This window comes from Tamandua tetradactyla, chromosome 1 (genome assembly GCF_023851605.1).
Source record: "Tamandua tetradactyla isolate mTamTet1 chromosome 1, mTamTet1.pri, whole genome shotgun sequence".
NCBI classification, from domain to species: Eukaryota; Metazoa; Chordata; class Mammalia; order Pilosa; family Myrmecophagidae; genus Tamandua; species Tamandua tetradactyla.
In genome coordinates, this window is record NC_135327.1 from 67,625,904 (window position 1) to 67,643,998 (window position 18,095).

At 43.1% G+C, this 18,095-nt stretch overlaps 1 protein-coding gene and 1 pseudogene across 3 annotated transcripts in view; both read left to right on the plus strand.

Annotated features, from left to right (window-relative positions):
• The window catches only part of ADCY1 (adenylate cyclase 1), a 215,517-nt gene that overhangs the window by 174,282 nt on the left and 23,140 nt on the right, over nt 1-18,095 (plus strand). For 2 of the 3 annotated variants that reach the window (XM_077118667.1, XM_077118671.1), the window contains exons 15-17: nt 12,975-13,091; nt 14,512-14,658; nt 15,424-15,522. In XM_077118667.1, coding sequence (XP_076974782.1) covers nt 12,975-13,091; nt 14,512-14,658; nt 15,424-15,522 — 363 coding nt within the window. Of the gene's footprint in view, nt 1-12,974; nt 13,092-14,511; nt 14,659-15,404; nt 15,523-18,095 lie in introns of all 3 variants that reach the window. The other variant, XR_013158577.1, reaches the window with a different exon arrangement.
• Nucleotides 1,227-10,925, plus strand: LOC143648494 (anaphase-promoting complex subunit 7-like; annotated as a pseudogene).

The following is an 18,095-nucleotide window of genomic DNA, read 5'->3' on the forward strand; positions in this document are numbered from 1 at the left end:
TGTGGCTAGAGGTTTACACATTTTATTGATCTTCTTAAGAGTGAGCTTTTTAAAAAATTTTTCTCTATTAGTTTTCTGTTCTCTTATTGATTTCTACTTTCATCTTTGTTATTTCTTTACTTCTGTTAAGTTTGGGCTTAATTTGCTCTCATTTTTCTAATTTCTTGAGGTGTAGACGCATATGAATTTGATTTGAGGCATTCTTTCTTTTCTATGTAGGTGCTTTGTATTATAAATTTTCCTCCAAGTACCATGTTAGCTGAATTCCACAAATTTTCATATTGTATATGGTTTCATTTTTATTCTGTTCAGATACTTTCTAATTTTCCTTTTATTTCTTTTTTGATCCAAGAGTTATTTGGAAGTGTACTCTTTACTTGAGAATTTCTCAGTGATCTTTTTGTTATTGACATCTAGTTTAATTCTATAGTCAGAGGATATACTTTGCATGATTTGAACCCTTTTCTATTTCTGGAGAATCACTGCATGACCCATGTTCTGTGTTAGCTTGAAAAGAATGTGTAGTCAGTCATTGTTGGATGGTGTGTTTTATGAATATCAGTTAAGTTGTGTGATAGTCTTCTTCAAGTTTTCTACACACTTAACTGGTTTATATTTATTCTATCAATTGTCAAGAAAGGAATGCTGAACGCTCAGTTATAATTGCCGACAAAACTTCTTACAGTACAGTCAATTTTTGTTTCTTGTATTTTAATGATCTATCATTAGGTGCATAAATGTTTAGGGTTGTGTAATCTTGATGAATTGAAACTTTTATCACCCATTATCTCTATGAGAAGACCCTCTTTCTTCCCAGGTAAGATACTTGGCTCCACAGTCTATTTTGTGTGAAATTAACATAGGCAAACCAGCTTTCTTATTACACCTTTTTCTGTTGTTTTACATTGTTAATTTCTGTCTTTTTATATAAAGTAGGTTTCTTATAAGCAATATAAGTTAGGTCTTGCTTTGGTATCCAATATATACATCTCTGCCTTCTAACTGATCCACTTAAGCCATTTAGATTAATATGATTATTGATATGTTTGGGTTCTAATCTATCATCTTGCTATTTGTCTCATCTGTACTTTTTCCTTTGCCTGTCTTTTTGAAAATTAATTCCATTTAATCTATTTTTTGGCTTATTAGCTATAAATCTCTGTTGTATTATTTTGTGGTTACATATTGTAGTTTACCTTCAAGTGCTATTATATAACCTCACATCAAGTTTAAAAACCTTACAACAATATATTTCTGTTTCTCCCATCTCAGGCTTTTGATAGTGTTGTCATAGATTTTATTTCAACATTTGTTATAAATCCAAAATTTTTTTGTTATTATTTCCACCATAAACAATTATCTTTTAAAGTTATCTAATAATAAGAAAAGAAGGGTTTTAAAATTTTTTTTAACCACATAGTTAAGATTTCTGGTGCTTTTCATTCTTCAGTGTAGATCCAGAGGTGTTAGCTTCTATCTGCCTGAAATATTTGTAGTAACATTTCTTTTCAGCCTGTGGGTGATTAATTTTTTCAGCTTTTTATGTCTGAGGAAGCTCACCTTCATGTTATTTTTAAAGATATTTTTGTTGGGTATTGAAGTCTAAATTGATTTCTTTTTTAGTACTTAAAAGATGTCTTCTACTGTCTTTTGGTTGGCGTTATCCAAAGAGAAGCCTGATGTCATCTTTATTTTTGTTCCTTGGTATATAATGTCTTTTCATCTGAATGCTTGTAAGATTTTCTCCATATAACTGGTTTTAAGTCATTTATTATGATATTCCTTGATATAGTTTCTATCATACTTCTTGTGCTTGGGGTTTGTTGAGCATCTTGGATTTGTGGGTTTATGGCTTTTATTAAATTTGGAACATTTTCAGCCATCCTTTCTTCCAGTTTCTTTTTCTATCCTCCTTTTCCCTTTTCTCTCTTGGAGACCCCAGGTACACATGGATTAGGACTCTTGAAGTTGTTTCATAAATCACTAATACAGTGTTCTTTTTGTTGTAGTTCTTTTTTCTCTAAGAAATTCTTCAGATTTTATTGTGTTACTGTTGTAGTTCTAAACCTGCTAATCCTTTCTTCTGTAGTATCTAAGCTGCTTTTAATCTTCTCCAGTACATTTTCATCCCATATGTTGTAGTTTTCATTTCTAGAAGGTAGATTTGGGTCATTTTTTGTATCTTCTTTGTCTCTAACATATTCAGTGCTTCTTCCTAGCTTCTTAAACATACAGAATACATTTATTACAACTGTTTTAAAGCCTTGACTTCTAACCCTGTGTGGTAGTTTGGAGACTGTGTGCAACATTTATAACAACTGTTTTAATGACCTTGACTCCTAACCCTGTATGGTAGTGTGGAAGCCATATGTACCACCGAAAGAATCATGTTCTTCTAATTCATTTCCTGTAGGAGCAGACCTATGGTAGGAGGGACGTTTGATTAAGTTATTTCAATTTAAATGTGACGCACTTCCTTCAAGATGAGTCTTAATCCTCTTACTGGAGTCTATTATAAGAGGCTAAAACACAAAGAGATGAAATTAAGAGAAGCTCACAGAAAAAGACCCAGAAAAGCTAAGTGGAAGCTGCTGAAGCCTGAAGCTGAAAGCAAAAAAACCCAGAAGAGAAGGACCTGTAGATGCCAGCCATGTTCCTTCCCATGTGATAGTGGTATCCCAGATGCCAGTGGCCTGTCTTCAGAGTTTAGGTTTCGTCCTGTTGATACCTTGAATTGGATATTATCATGCCTAAGATCTGTAAATTATAAGTTAATAACCTCCCACTCTAAAAGCCAACCCTTTTCTGGTGTATTGCATTCTGGTAACTTTAGCAAACCAAACCATACTGTAAACTTCAGCTTCCTGGGTCAGTGTTGATTGACTGATTTTCTTCCTCTAATGGGTTGTGATTTTCTGCATCTTTGCATCTGCTAATTTTTAAGTGGATGCCGGACATTTTGAATTTTACTTTCTTGGATGCTTGATATTGTTGTATTTCTCTAAGTATTCTTGATCTTTCTTCTCTGATCCAGAAAAGTTTCTTGGAAACAGCTTGAGCCTTTGGGATCTTGCCTTTACACTTTATTGCAGTGAATTAGAGGAACATTTATTCTAGGACTCACTTTTCCTACTAATTAAGCAAAACCCTTTCCAGGACTCCACAGGATGCGGAGTGAATTATAAGGTTTTCTCTTCTTATCAGTGGACGCAGGAACTTTTATAAGTATTGTGTGAGATTTGGGAGTAGTTTTGTGTAATCCTGTGTGATGCTTCTGTCCCTGGTACTGCTTCATACACATGTGCTTATCAATACTCAACTGCAACTTGAGGGGGACTCTCTGCAAATCTCTAGAGCTCTTTCTCACCTGCAGTTTCTACCCCCAAAACCCCAGTTCCTTTGCCTTCCTCATTCTTTCCTCAATTCTGAGAGGTCACCAGCCATGCTATGTCTTGGTCATTCTCTCTGGGCTGTATGCTTGGGAAATAGTAGGGTCCTCTCTCTTGTCTACCATTCACTCAAGGATCATTGTCTTTCATTGCTTCATATCCATGTTTTGAAATCTGTTGTTTTATATGTTTTCTCTGGTTTCCTTGTTGTTCTTAGGAGGGTAAACGCAATACCTACTACTCCAGCTTGGCCAGAAGCTGAGCTCCACATGCTTATTTAAATTTCCACAGCCTTGTCATGTGGTTGTGACATGCAAGAACTCTGATGCCATTGTTAAGTCTGATTACCATTGTTTAAGTCAACCCATTTCATGGTATTTGCTTCGGCAGCCAAGAAAACTAAAATGGGGCCACTGGGATGTGCTGAGCAGCCTGAAAGCAGTGATGAGTCCTTGAGTGAGGCTGAGAACAGTCTCATGGAGAAGTGGCGTCTGTGCCAGGTCTTTCCACCTTCACAGGAAATAGTCACTGAGAAGTGGTAATTCTTGGGTCTAGTCTTCTGACATTTTCACTTAGACTGAGAATCCAAATCCTGAAGCTGAGCTTGAGCAACTTCCCACAGGTCATGGTCCCTCATTTTGTATTGGTGTAAACATTTGTATTGTTTTATACATCAGTGTAAATATTAATTCAAGTCTGGAAGATTAGAATCTTCTAAGGCCTTGATTCTGTTCAGGGAGCTTTTGGCAGAGAGAGTGAGGATCTCATTGGGGCACCTGGATTCTGTCCTCTGGCCGTGGTTTCCCACATGGTTCTTCAGAGTATAAGAGAGTAAATCTCTTGGGGGTAGGGCCAGCCCACCCACCATAGTATCATGGCTTCCCCTTCTTCACCAGAGGGCTTGTTCACCTTTTAAAAGATTACCCAGTTTGCTTCCTGCCTGAAACACTGAGCAAATCCTGGCCTTCAAATTAATTGCCTTGGACTTTTGGCCCAAGAAATAAAGAATTGCCAAGCAGTTGCCTATATGACTCTTTCCGCTGGGGATACCCCTGAAGAATTTAACCTCCATATCCCAAAACTGAGCTGCCCTTCCCAGTTCACCACTGTTTGCCCCAGTGTTTCTGTCATGGCTGATGGCCGTTGGAGAAACTCCATATGTTTGATCTTCCTTGTTTGCTCTCTGGTTCATTAACCCCAGATCCTGTGTTTTGTTGCTACCACCGCAGCTGTGACATGACCATAGTAAATCACACACCTCCCCAAGAACAATTCAGACTGGTACAATAAAGTGGAGGCAAAACAAATCTCAGAAATGCCTTCTCTCTTTTTATTTTTAGGGAGGACAGCTGCAATGAGTAGTTATGTGTTTTATAGAAACACACACACAGAGGCTTTCCAGGGTAGTAATAGAAGAAATAAATACATACATATACCTGCATGCACATATTCTAATTATAGCCTTTGTTTACTCCCTATTTTCTGATAAAAATCAGGGATAATGTTTTCAGTTCATTGAGTTCTTTGAATTTAAAATTAAGATTTCACCTTATGGGAATGTAAGTATATGAGAAACATATGTCAGAAGCAGGCCTTAACTGGAATGCATTTTCAATTTTAAAAGGTACCTGCACTTTTTAAATGTGTTCTCTGCTACTTAAGAAGGGGAGGTAATTGGAACAGGAGGCAGCGGTGACCTGGGGAAGCAGGTGGAATTGGAAAGCAGGTAAGGGGCCACACTGATGGGACTCAATGCTTCAGAGTCCGAGTTAGATATGGGGGAATAAGGGAAACTGAACAGTCAAAGTAAATGTCCAATTTCTAGACCAGGAGACACTTCTGTACCATAGTCAACCCATCTCATGATTAGAAAAGCCACTCGTAACATCTTTGTGCATAACCTGGAGAAATCTTTACATGAAAATGCTGACATATTAGTGCCCACCATGATCATGGCAAGCCAGAAGTCTCCAGCAGGGACCAAGAAACTGCCCACAGCCTCATGTCCTTCTCTTCTGTTTGCAATCACACCTCTGGCCCTGGCAATGTGTTGTGAGGAGGGTACGAAGCTCCGCGAGGGCACCAAATATCTGTGCCACCCTTGGGATCCAAGCTGACCTTAACAGTCTGGATGGATGCAGTGAATTGAAGATGATAAAAGGGAAAAGATTTTCCCACTGCCATTGCCTGAGGCTTTACCTGGCAGGATGAATGTGCTGGGCCTGTGCAGGACAGTGTCCACAAGCCTGCCCTCCATGGGTGGCCCCACAGCAGGTTGACAAAATACAATGAGCAACGACAACTCCGAGTTCTTCTCCCCACCTCAGAAGTACCAGCTTTTGGTGTGTCATGCAGATTCTCTCTTTCATGGTAAGGAGTGTTGGCCTGCTGTAAGCACACCAGTATTTACAGGGGAAGAAAGCCCTGAGTAAAACATTAGAAATGTGACCTTCAACCAGAAATTCTGCATCTACTCCACAAAGTCAGTGTCTTCCATCTGAAATACAGAGTGGCCAAATGCTTTGCAGTGCTAAAATAAGATAAAGATGTTATGGCTCTACTTGATGAGGTCCAAGACAACTCCCCAAATCAGTGTGATACTGGCAAACCTCAACTAGAAGGCTGGACAGCATCACCCTTCTGGAAGTTCTAAGACAGTGACTTTGAGCCCTTGATGCCATTCTGGGTTTGCTGTCTCTTTCTGTAAGTGGAGAAGAGGTCACCTTGATGACACTGAATGTGCTCAAGGTTAACCCGACTGGTCCTCTATTTGGATCAACAGCATATGCTTCTGTGCTGATAACTCAAGAGCCATCAGTACCATCTGTTCATTAGAGAAACATTATTGCATGATAATGGGGACCTACTGGGAAACTTGCGATGTCTATACTTCAGAGCTGTTGACAATGAAAACTCCATCCTCAAATTTGAACAGGCACAGATGTTTTATCCATATCTGATAAAAGGAATGGATGTATATGGCTGTCTCCTGGGCTCAACAAGGGTAGCTGAAAGATATGGAGATCTTGGCTGTCAACTTTTCGATATTTCTGATCATCATGCAGAAAGAACCTAGGGTGGCCTCTGGGTGTCCTAGCTTCTATGGCAAATGCCACTCCCAGGCCGTCTTTTTAGGAGCCAAGGTCATTCAGTCATAGTAATAGTAATAGTGAATGTAATAGTGTTCAAGCTTTGCTACTTAAGGAACTTAATTCCTTAGGAACAGCACTTAGGGACAGGGGTGGGGTCCAATAAGCAAACATCCACTTTGAGGGGTCCATAAACTTTGCACCTTGCTGCTTTGATTATTTGGAAGTTTGCATTGAATGTTATCTAGCCTCCTGTGGTATTTGTGGAACAATGGCTGTGGCTAAGGATGCTTATAAAACTCCAGGAGCAAATACAGAAATCTGTACCCTTTTGGCCACAGTGTGTTTTGAAGACCCAGTCACAAGACTTTTTTAGATTAGGTCTTGACACCAAAGCCAGATTACATCAAAGCTGTGGTGAAAAAAGTAGAGCTACTTAGCAGAGAATAGAAATATGAAGATGGGTTAGCTTTGCAGAGGAATACACTAGCTAATCAGAGTTACATCAGATCCCAGGAGATTTCCTTGTCACTGTCAGTATCAGGAAACAATGGAGCAGTATGGTTTAGCACTAAGCTTGGACCCTGTGGTGGTTTGGGACTATATGTACCCCAGAAAAACATGTTCTTAAATCCATTCCTGTGGGTGTGAACTCATTGTAAATAGTTAAGGTGTGGCCCATCAATCAGGATGGGTCTTAATCCTACTATTGGAGTCCTTTATAAACTGAATCAAATTCAGACACAAAGAAAGAAAGCCACAGAGGCAGCAGCCAGAACATCAGTGGAACCCAGAAGAGGAGAGAGAGATAGACAGCAGACACCACCATGTGCATTGCCGTGGGACAGAGGAACGAAGTATTACTGCCAGCCAGCCCCAGAAGGCCAGTCTTTGGGAAGAAAGCGTCACGTTAAAGACACTTTGATTTGGACATTTTCCCAGCCTCACCTCAGACTGTGAGTAAATAAATTCCCATTATTTAAGCTGAACCGGTTCACAGTACTTGCTGGAGCAGCCTAAGAAACTAAAACAGTCTCCAATGACCAGAAGTTTCTAGAGGGGATGCAGAAGATGGAGGAGGAGGAGTGTCCCACAGACATAACTCAGAAGGAGCATGTGGACAACAGGGATGAGAGTGGGGAAGAAGGGGGTGCTGTAGTGCAGTGAGAGTGAGCAGCTCCGTGGGCTGACCAGGAGCAGTGGTTCTGCATGCCGTGTGGCTGGCCCTGCTTGGAGCACTTCTCTGTGGATTCAAGGACCCCCAGGAGCTCACGCTCTGGGAAGACATGATTGCAGCAGGGGTCTCTGCCCCTTGTTCCATATTTCTAGTTGTGATGTCAGTTTTCAAACTAAGCCTGACCAACCTCCCTATGTCTCCATTCTCCCCCATGTTCCAGCCAGGGAAGACAGAGGGAGCACTCTGACACCCACACACATGGTGGGACTTCCGGGACAAAGAGCACTATTTTATAACTGATTTCTAAATCTGCAAGCTTGAGGAGCAGAAGTGTGTTTTGTCTTTGATATTGTGAATGAGTTGAAAGGAGTAACCTACCATCCCAGAGCAGTCCTCTCCCCAGCCAGATTTTTGTCAGAAAGTTTCCTCTTCCCAGAAGTCTAGGCTGTCCAAAACTTCCCAGCTAACCTGGCTTCTGTAATGTCAGTAATGCCTCAGGCTGACAGTTGCTTTTTTACAGAACAAGTTTCCTATTTGCTGACGAGCTTGAGCCAAATCTGAGAAACAGCTGACACCTAAAACATGTACAGAGACACACCTGGGGTGATTAACTAATAAAAATGTTTTTTTGTATGTTGAGAAAAAAAAAAACTGGAAAAAAGTGCTCTGTTGAGTCCAGCTTTGCAACAGCAGCTCATGGCAAGAGGCCTGGAGCATCAGCAGGTGGGAGCTGGTGTTTGCTGGCTGAGAGCACTGTGCATCTAACTATGGATGTGGGCTGGTTTCCCACCTGAGAAAGCTTACAGTCCGTGGCCTTAGCCTGTTGGATTCCAGTTTGGACATCCAGGACAGTGAGGAATTGTGGAAATCATCAGAGATAAGAGGAATTTAGTATACTCACCTCTCATAAGGGAGGGTGTAGAGAGATGGGATTCCAGCCCTCCAACTCTGTTGGCTGGACTATGGGACAGCAAGAGGACAGAACTAGGAGCAGTGGGTATATTTGATTCAATGTAAGGGAGTTTTTCCAATTACTTGAGAGTTAGAAGTGAGACAGGCTAGTAATGAGGTACCATCTCTGTGAGTTTTCAGATCACGGTTGGAAAGCTGTTCAAGGAGATGCTGTAGACTAAATTCATTAATCACCTTGAAGGCAAGATGATCTTCTAAAATTGCTTCTTGAGATTTCAGTATTTGGGGGGAATCCTTTAAACCAGCCAAGGGAGAGCCCTGGGGATATCAGATCTAACCCTGGATAGGTGTGGGGAAAGGTGCTGTGGGTCACACCCATCCATAAGGGACACATGAGGGCACCCACATGGGACTGGCAGGTGCAGAAATGGGCAAGAAGCTGGAAATAGTGAGACCAGGTGCACATGAAGGCTCTAACTTGCAAGGGAGGGGATGGCAAGGGGAAAGTGGAAAATATTCTTGGTTCTGAGCTTTAGAATCACACCCAAATGTAGCATTTGGAGGGTGTAGGCTATGTTGTGCTGCAGTAACATGCAGTCCCCCAAACGAGTAATCCAAATCAGCAATCCAAATCAGCAAAGGTTAATTCCTCCTTTTACTATATATTCAGTGCAATTGAGCAAGGGGGGTGGGAGGTTATGGCACTGTAGTCCCTTGGGTGTCCAGGCTGATGGACACAGGGGCTTCCTCAATTGCCACGGCAGGGGAAGAGGGGACTGGAGCTTCAAACGCTGACCTTGGAATGTTCTAGCCCAGAAGTAATGCGCGTTGCTTCAGTTCACAAGGCATTGGCTGGGCCAGTCACATGGTCTTGCTTGTGTTCAGGAGAGTGAGCTTTTTTAGTCTCCTTTGTCCCTTGAAAGTAGAGGAAGCCAGACATTGGTGAACAGGAGGAATTTCTACTCCAAAGCCTTTAAGAGAGGAGGGAAAACCACAAGCATTCATTTGAGTGGACTCTGAATCAGAGCATGCTCGGTGGTAGAAGGGACCCTCTGGGGTGTGGGGTCTGACACTGTCCCCACCCAGACATGTTTTAGCACTCTTGTCAGCAGGGGCGCTCACCCTTCGGAGTGGGTCAGGGCTGTTCTGGATGTTTTCTAGAGTGTCTTACTCTTAAGTGAAAATAACTTACCAAAGGAAAGTAACATGACACAAATTTCTCCCAAGTTAGAATTTAAGTTCTACAGACCTGGGAGCTGAAGCCCCTTTGTCTGTACTGCTCTGTATGCTTGGAAAAACCCCTTCCCCCTCTGCCGTTCCACAAATGGTGGTGGTTCTCAGAACATGGGTTGTCTCCCAAAGAGTGTTGTGGACACCTCTGAAGACCCACAAGACAACCCAGTGGGGTTTGGAAAGAAAATGAGAAACCAAGCTGCTGGTTACAGGTGTGGATTAGGGATTGACTGACTTTATTAGTGCAAAATGACAATTCTTCACCCCTTTGTAGGGGTAACTGTTGAGTCATTCTGAACAGAGCAGTTCACCAGTTATCAGTGTCAGAAGGTCAAGGGAGTCCTCAAGTTAGGCTACTTTTTGTTTTGTTCCATTCTGCTGTTGACCAAAAGATAAATGTTCCAAAGTAGTGAGTGACCTTTCCTGAGAGGTCAAGGAACTGTCAATAGAATGCCTTCTAGTAAATGACTTCTAAAACATAAGTATGCATCATCTGTCTTGTAAAGTCAAAAGTGAGTTTTATGACATGAGAAAGGAAATGCTATTGGATATTACACATTAGGCTACAGAGAAAACATTTTGCCCTAGACAGAACACCTTGAAAATGAATGTTTGGTGTCTATCAGTCATGAGATTTTGCTAACAGAAGCAGTGGGTAGCAACTGCAAAAACTTCTGTTAAAAACATTTTGAAATTTCCTGGCTAGAGGAAAAATCTTACAGAGAACTTTAGTGAATTTTCATGTCATTTGTTAAAAATGAAACAATACCACTACTTCCACTTAGTTTGTAAGAGTAACTGGTGTGGGAAAGATGGCCATTTGTCCGTCAAATTTCAACAAATACCTCAGCATTTGTGGATGGATGAAAAAATACACGATGATTTGACAAGGACAGTCAACTGTGGTAACCATTAAATTACATCCAAATGTTGAAATAACTGAAGTCAGAACCAGATTTTTTAATCACAATTTGAGAAGGCAAGATCTTTTTATAAATAAGACCCAGACAATCATATTGCTCTCACTAAAAAACTATTAATATTAATAATATTATTTTGAGGGAGCAAGAAATTTTGTGCTATAAATAAAACAAAGCTATTATTTTAAAAGTATTTTCTCTTTATTTCACCCTATAAAATTTTTTGTGTATCAACATATTAATTAAAATAATTAACATATTGACAGATTATTGATACAGCTAATTAAAATAATTAACATACTGATATTTATCAATTAATGAAGTAACAAATTACTGGTATATTTAACAAATAGTTAAGATAAATTAGCAAATTAACAATATAATTGATATATTTTAAATGACGTAAATTAATAAATGATTCATGCAATTGTCATAATGACAAATTATTAATATATTTGACATATAATTAATACAAGTTAACCAGTGATTAATACAATTAACATATTAACAAATAACTAATAACTATCCATTGTGGAGAGGCATGTGTTCAGGAGGTTGTTACTGACAGGAGTGTGTGAGGTAAAAAGCTTTGAAGACTGTCACTGGGAATCACTGGTTTCCAGACTTTTTCAAAACCCCGAGTAGGGAATTGACTTGATTTCGAGGCTCACTGCCAGCACGCGTGGCCCATCGCACCCAGATCTGAGGTCCTGCGCCCATCTTCTCTCTTCCATTCTAGGACTTGCTTCCCTGGCATGGTGCCATCCATTAAACTGGTTTTAGAGTTGGCTGTTAGGTCACAATCTCCTAGTCACAGCCCAAGAGTTCTAATCCTATACTTGGGTTTCTTTCGTTTTCCTCATCTGGTGATGGAACATCCTCTTGGGAGGTGCATGATAAAAGAAATTGAGAAAGCATGGCAGTCACCTTCCTTAGTAACACTTTTTGTCACTGGCCCTGTTTTCCCAGCATATAGCCCTCAGGGGGTGCTCCCTGGCTGGGCCCAACTGCTGCCCCCTTCTGGCTGGAGACCTGTTCCTGCCTGGCTCCTGTGGTCAGAGGCCTCCTTCCCTCTTTCTCTGGAAATTGCAACCTCTTACTTTAAGTGGTTAGAACCACTGCATGAAATCTGGCAGCATGTAAACCAGCCAACTCACCTTTAACAACAATACCCAACATAGGCTACAGTTTTTGAAGCTCACTAGGTAGCATGCTTTGCTCCTCTCTAGCCACTTGAGAAGCTCTAAAAATTTGTGTTTTCACGCCCATTGTATGACTAGGGAACAGAAGCACTGAGGAACAAGCATGTGCTTCTCACATCACTCAGGACTTGGGGGCAGAGTTGTGACGCACACCAGGTGTGCCGCCTTCTAAGTCATGCCACAATGCCTCTAAATATACACCCATTTTATTACATGCAAGACTCAGGTGCCTCTGTATTTGCTGCAACGTGCTCAGCCATAATCCCTGAGCTCAGTACAGGGGCATGCATACACCGAGCTCCACTCATGGCTTTGGGCCAAGAGTGTGAGTAAAGAGCAGTCCTCCTTGTGGCCTGTCTCTGAGTTCTGGTGCCCTCCAGGATGCTGCAGTCAGCGCTCTCTCTCCCTCACCTCACCCTCACCATTTGGTTTAAATGACCGCTACAAAGTCCTACAGCTAAATGCATACCAGCTGGAATTTGAGCCCTGGTGCTGCTCACTGTCCCCCAGGATGTGGAGAGTCACATGTTCTGCTTACCTGAACTGGCCCCAGATCTGCACTGTCCGAGGTCCATGCAACTTTCTCCTTGCCTCAGCACTGCAGAAAAGTGAGCGCCCAGTGGTGGCAGAGAGAGATTCTAGAGGGACCTAGATGCTAGCCTTAGTAAAGGGCCCATCCTGACAAGCCATGGGCATTCTGGGTGAGGCAGAAGGTAGTGCCCCATGCATACCCTGGGAGGTATACTAGCGGCTTCCAGGAGGCTGGCACCATCCCCAGAAGCAACTATGGGCAGACCCTAGACATGGTGGGAAGTCACGGTCTGTCCTTTGGAAGTTCCAGCTGACTGGGGTAGTATCTTATGCAAAAGTTCTTGGGTTGTATGGACCCTTGAACTTTTATTCTCAGTGCCCTCTGTCTGGCAAGGATTTTAGAGAGAAGCCTGGGTGTTCCATTTGGTTGTCTTGAAAGAAGCTCCAATGGGCCGAGCAACCCATTGAAATGTGAGTAGGTGACAGGTGACTGATGGACCATCATCTCAACCCTCCCTCAGGCAGAAGAGGAGAGAGACGACATGGAGAGGGTTAAATTGGACAATAAGAGGATTCTCTTCAACCTCCTGCCTGCCCACGTCGCCCAGCACTTCCTCATGTCAAATCCCAGGAACATGGTGAGCTGAACACCTGGCAAGACCCATGGATCTTGCATAGGGAAGCCCACTGTGTCTGAACCCAGCGAGGAGCTGGATTTCTCATATAGTCAGTGGAGGTTACAAATCTGGAGGTCCCACTCACCTCTACTGTCTTATTATTTCTCTCTCTGCTTAAAATCACCTATTTTCAGACCCTGTATTGAATGGAACATGCTTCCTTCTCTGCCTCCCCCTGCCCACTCCATAGAGCCATAAGGAAAATTCCTGGGTGGATAGTGAACACAGTATAAGTTTGTTTTTTGTTCTCTCCTTTGATGGTGGGAGAGAAAATAGCACTCCTTCTCTCCATGAGGAAGAAAATGGGTTTTAATAAACCACAAATGGGGTGGAGGTGGGGGTACTTTGTTTCAAGGCCTAAAAATTTTTTAAGTGTTTTTTTTTTATTAGAGAAGTTGTAGGTTTACAGAACAGTCATGCATAAAATAAAGGATTCCCATGTACCTCCCCACTACCAACACTTATATTGGTGAGGAAAGTTTGTTACAATTGATGATAACACTCTGTATTTCTGCTATTTTTTTAACAGTAGTTATATTTGTTACAATTGATGAAAGATTATTAAGGTAGTACTATTACTATTGTCCATACTTTATATAGGGGTATTTTTTCCCCATAAAGCCTGAAAATTTTGAATGGAGTTTCCTTCCTTTCTACATAGTTATGGCCAAATATGCACCTTCAAAAAATAGAATCTGCCCAGCTTCAGAATGACAGCTTTGACCATCTGTTTGAACCATCCTTATCTCATTTTCTCATTCACTGTTCTCAGCATGGTTTGGGTCAGTTTTAATTTCTTAATACCATCAACTGCTGCAATATAGAGCAATAACTGCCAGTGTTGTGCAAAGCGTGCCTGAAAGTGCCAATTCAAAGGTAAAAAGATTTGGATCCTGTTTTTTTTAGCTACTCAAGGCACAGATGAGATTCCAGAGTTCAGCTTGAACAGCTTTGGCTATAGATATTTTTCAGTACAGATATTTAATCTAGCCATGCTTTGAAACTGTCCAGAGTGAGTTGCTTTTTTTAGATGTATCTCTTGTCAAGCACGAGGCAGTGGAGTAGAGGCAGCGATGGGGCTTTGGACTCACTCCTGAGTCAAATCCCAGCCTGCTACTGGTCAGCTGTGCGGCCTTGAGTGATTGCATAACCCCTCTGAGCCCTACTTCCCTTATCTATAGAATGGGGCTGTGCCACCTCCCTTGGCAGTGCCATTGTATGTGTTGAAGTATATGATATACTGGGATACTGCCATCCAGCACCCACATAGAGAATCCAGTTCTCAGGGATCCCTTTGGGCTGAACAAACTCTACCTCTCAAGGGCCAGCCTGGCTGTTTCTTCAGATCTTACCTGAGCTGCTTGATTATTTGAACTTCCAGGACCTCTATTACCAGTCGTACTCGCAGGTGGGTGTCATGTTTGCCTCCATCCCCAACTTCAATGACTTCTACATTGAGCTGGATGGCAACAACATGGGTGTGGAGTGTCTGCGCCTTCTGAATGAAATCATCGCGGATTTCGATGAGGTGATGTCCACATTTCCATCCTCCTAAAACCCGCTGCTGTGCTTGAGCAGTCTGGGTCTGTGGGGGCTGGTACCGGGAGCATGTCTGGCTTTGTGGCTTCACTCAGATGCCCCATTCCCTAATTGAATTTTGAATTGTGGCCTACAGTCAGTTACATTCTCTGCAGGGAGAATTAAGAAATACGTACATCCCAGGGAAGCATACCTACCCATTGTATCTCCTTTGGAAATGAAAGTTAACTGTTACAGAGGAAGAAAGATGCTCTTTTGGGAGGTGGGAGGAAGGCTTCCTGGTAGGAAGCAGGGAAGCCAGACATGCCATGCCATTCGGCCTCACCTTGACATTGGAGTCATCGGGGCTGGGATGTTTCTGTTGTGAGGGCCGAGTGGCTCTGTCCACAAGGTCCAGCACCTCTAAGATCCTTCCTTGAGCTTTACTGGACTCTGGGTCATTCCCTTTTTCCCTTCGAAATTAGAGACACGGTTTTTCTCCTAGATGACCCAGAGCTTGGCTGTGAAAGGGGAGGGATGTGTTTTTATAACTTCCTGCCTTGCCTCCATTTTCACAATATCTTGGCCAAGCCTCCTGAGCCTTGTGTTTTTCAGTTCAGTCCCAGGACACCCTTTGCAGTGCCCCCAAAACAAAGAAGAAAACTTGCCGTTGAGAATGTGCTTGTCAGTTCTATTTTTGCTCGCGTGGCTGGTGACTGCGGTAACTTGTCTAAAATGTTATGTAATGTTTAACAGTTTTATGTTTTAAACAAAGCTCATGGACAAAGACTTGTATAAGGAATTAGAGAAGATCAAGACCATCGGAAGCACCTACATGGCGGCCGTGGGGCTGACACCCACTGCGGGGACCAAGGTAGGTGTTGCCCAGGCCTCAGGCTGGCCTGGGATGTTCTGTGACCTGAAACACTTCCCCCCTGCCCTCCTTCTCTGGTCTAGTCTGACCCTGTGGATTGGCCCAGGGGAACAGTTTGTAGATGATTTTATCAGTGCAGCTCTCTCTCCAGATCAGCCTCTTAGGAAACCTCAATCCAGAAGGCAGATTCCACAGAGCTTCCCCTAGCTCCCCCTCCCCGCTGTCCCTGGACAGGGCTCCTCTTGACACTCCCAAGGCCTCCCAAAGAGAAACATTCTCAACTCAATATCACAGAACTTATGTTCTAGAAGTGTTTCAAGCTCCTTCTGGGTAAACCGCTGCAATTACCCTTAAATGACAGCAACTCGTCCTCCTACCTGCCTCCCAAGTACAGCTAAGATGTCTACAAAGCATACTGTGGGTCACAGGCTCTGGAAGCAGTAAGCTCCCCAATCCCGAGACAGGTGGCGGAAGACACCCCAGTGGGGAGTTCATAATGACCTCTGAGCATTCTGGAAAATGTGCCCCTCCAAGAGCTTCACTTGAGAAAACAAAGCCCTGTGCAGTGAGCCCTTCTGAGAAGGGCTGGGGTGGGAGCATTGACTGGAGGGCAGGAGGAGTATGGCAAGGAGGGAGAGCTAATATCTGGCAGGGTTGCTGCTAGCCCAGGCTCAAGAGTTGCAGTTTCATCCATGCTTCAGGTCACTGGGGCCCAGCTACAGCCCTTGGAGCCGGCAGGGCTCTGGGCAGGACAAAGTCTAGGGGAGCTCAGGGCCCTGAGGTAGTAGCAACTCAAGGCCTCAGGACAGGAGCTCTGGGGTGATGGGGGCAGGAAAAGAGACATAGTCTAACCAAAAATAATATCTTCCCATAGGTTCTTTTCACAAAGGGTTCACAACCATACGAATGAATTAAAAATAAACATGTTTTCCCGGAGTACATGATCCAGTCCCCAGTGCAGAGTAATCTTTGATTGAATGATTGTAGATGCTAATCCTATCTATGACATTCCTACACAGCATCATCCAGGGAAGTGTTTGAAAAAACTGGACTCCATAACCTTACTGTGCTAGTACATTAAAATTAGCCATCACAGGCAGGAGGAGCCAAACTCCAGTTAGCTACAAGCAGAACCAGAGATTTCTGCAGTGGGCATGGCATACCAGTTCCAAGGACATTTATTTAAGACAAGTGCCAAAAGAGTGAATGGAGATGTATTTCCTTCTGATTTCACCTCCATGGACTGCTGCTGCTTGTTTGAAGTTGTGGAGTGTGTAGCTTTCTCTCATCCTCCCTTCACTTAACATTATATTTAAACTTTCTTGATGTAACTGTAAGTCTTTATGAACGTTTTAATGGCTGCATGGTAATCAGCTGTCTGAAAGCACCATTGTTCATTTAACTACTTCTTGTTCTTGAACATCAAATTCTGATTATCTGTGAAGCACCTAGAATCAGTGCCTTAGCATGGATTCTCCAAAGTACATTAGGTGCCAGAGGTTGAAAATACTTGAAAATGTCTTGTGTTTCATTTTCAAGATAAGCTCTAGATGACATCAGGATCCAAGATAGGGAGTTCACCAGCAGATGTCATCCTTCCCTGCCACGGGCTGAATCAGAAGCCCAGGGACAAAGCTGCTGGCCCTTTAACTCAGGGAGCTGACATACCAAACAATATCTCTGCCACCAGCAAAGAGTCTTCCCCATTCAAGTGGATTTTGTTTGGTAGGAGAAGGCACAGAGAAAGGATTGGTCAGCTGTTGTGGAACCCTGTACAGATGGACCCAGACAGAATGAGCAGAGAGCCAAATGTCCTTCCCCTTTTCCGTGGTCCTCCCTGTTTCCCAGGACAGGCTGTCAAGGGCCACCGGGAGGGACTCTAAGCAGGAGGCCTCTGGTCCAAGAAGAGTTCCTCTTCCAGAGGTTCAGTGCTTCTCAGGCACGAACTGGGAAACTGAGGTAGACACCGGCTGTCCAGGCCAATCCTAAAACAGGCCAGGCTTTTCCCTCATGCCCCAGGGACTTTGCTGGAGATCAGCAGCAAGTGTGACCACCAGATCTGCAAACTCTGTGGTCACATTTGAGTACATTTCCTGCCCCTGGCCTGTGTAATTCCTGGGGTCTGGAGGTCAGGGAGGTGGCCCTACATCACAGAGGCAGATGTCAGAAACCATCCTGGAAGCAGGAAACTCACCAGGACTAGGTCTGTCCCCTGAGGCACCCAAAAGAGTAAGGATATTTCCACGGGGTCTCTCATAAAAAGCGGATTGCAAAGTTAGTTTTGGTGAGGATTAAAATGAAAAAAGCAAGATGGTGGCCTAGAGCAGAGAACCACACTGAGTACTTGTACACAGGACTCTCTTGGCCTCGCCTTTCAAGCATCTCGATCGCACTCACCCCCATGTCTGCAGATGCAGATGAAGCAGAAAGTAAAGTCAGTACCAGTCCGTCAGGAGAAAGGAGAGCATCTTCACCTAAAACATCTGGCAGAGATCAGGGCTGACCCCTCCTGCTACCAGCTCCATTTCTTTTTGCTGCAGCTGAGGAAGAGGGAAGGGTTGTGGCTAATTGAG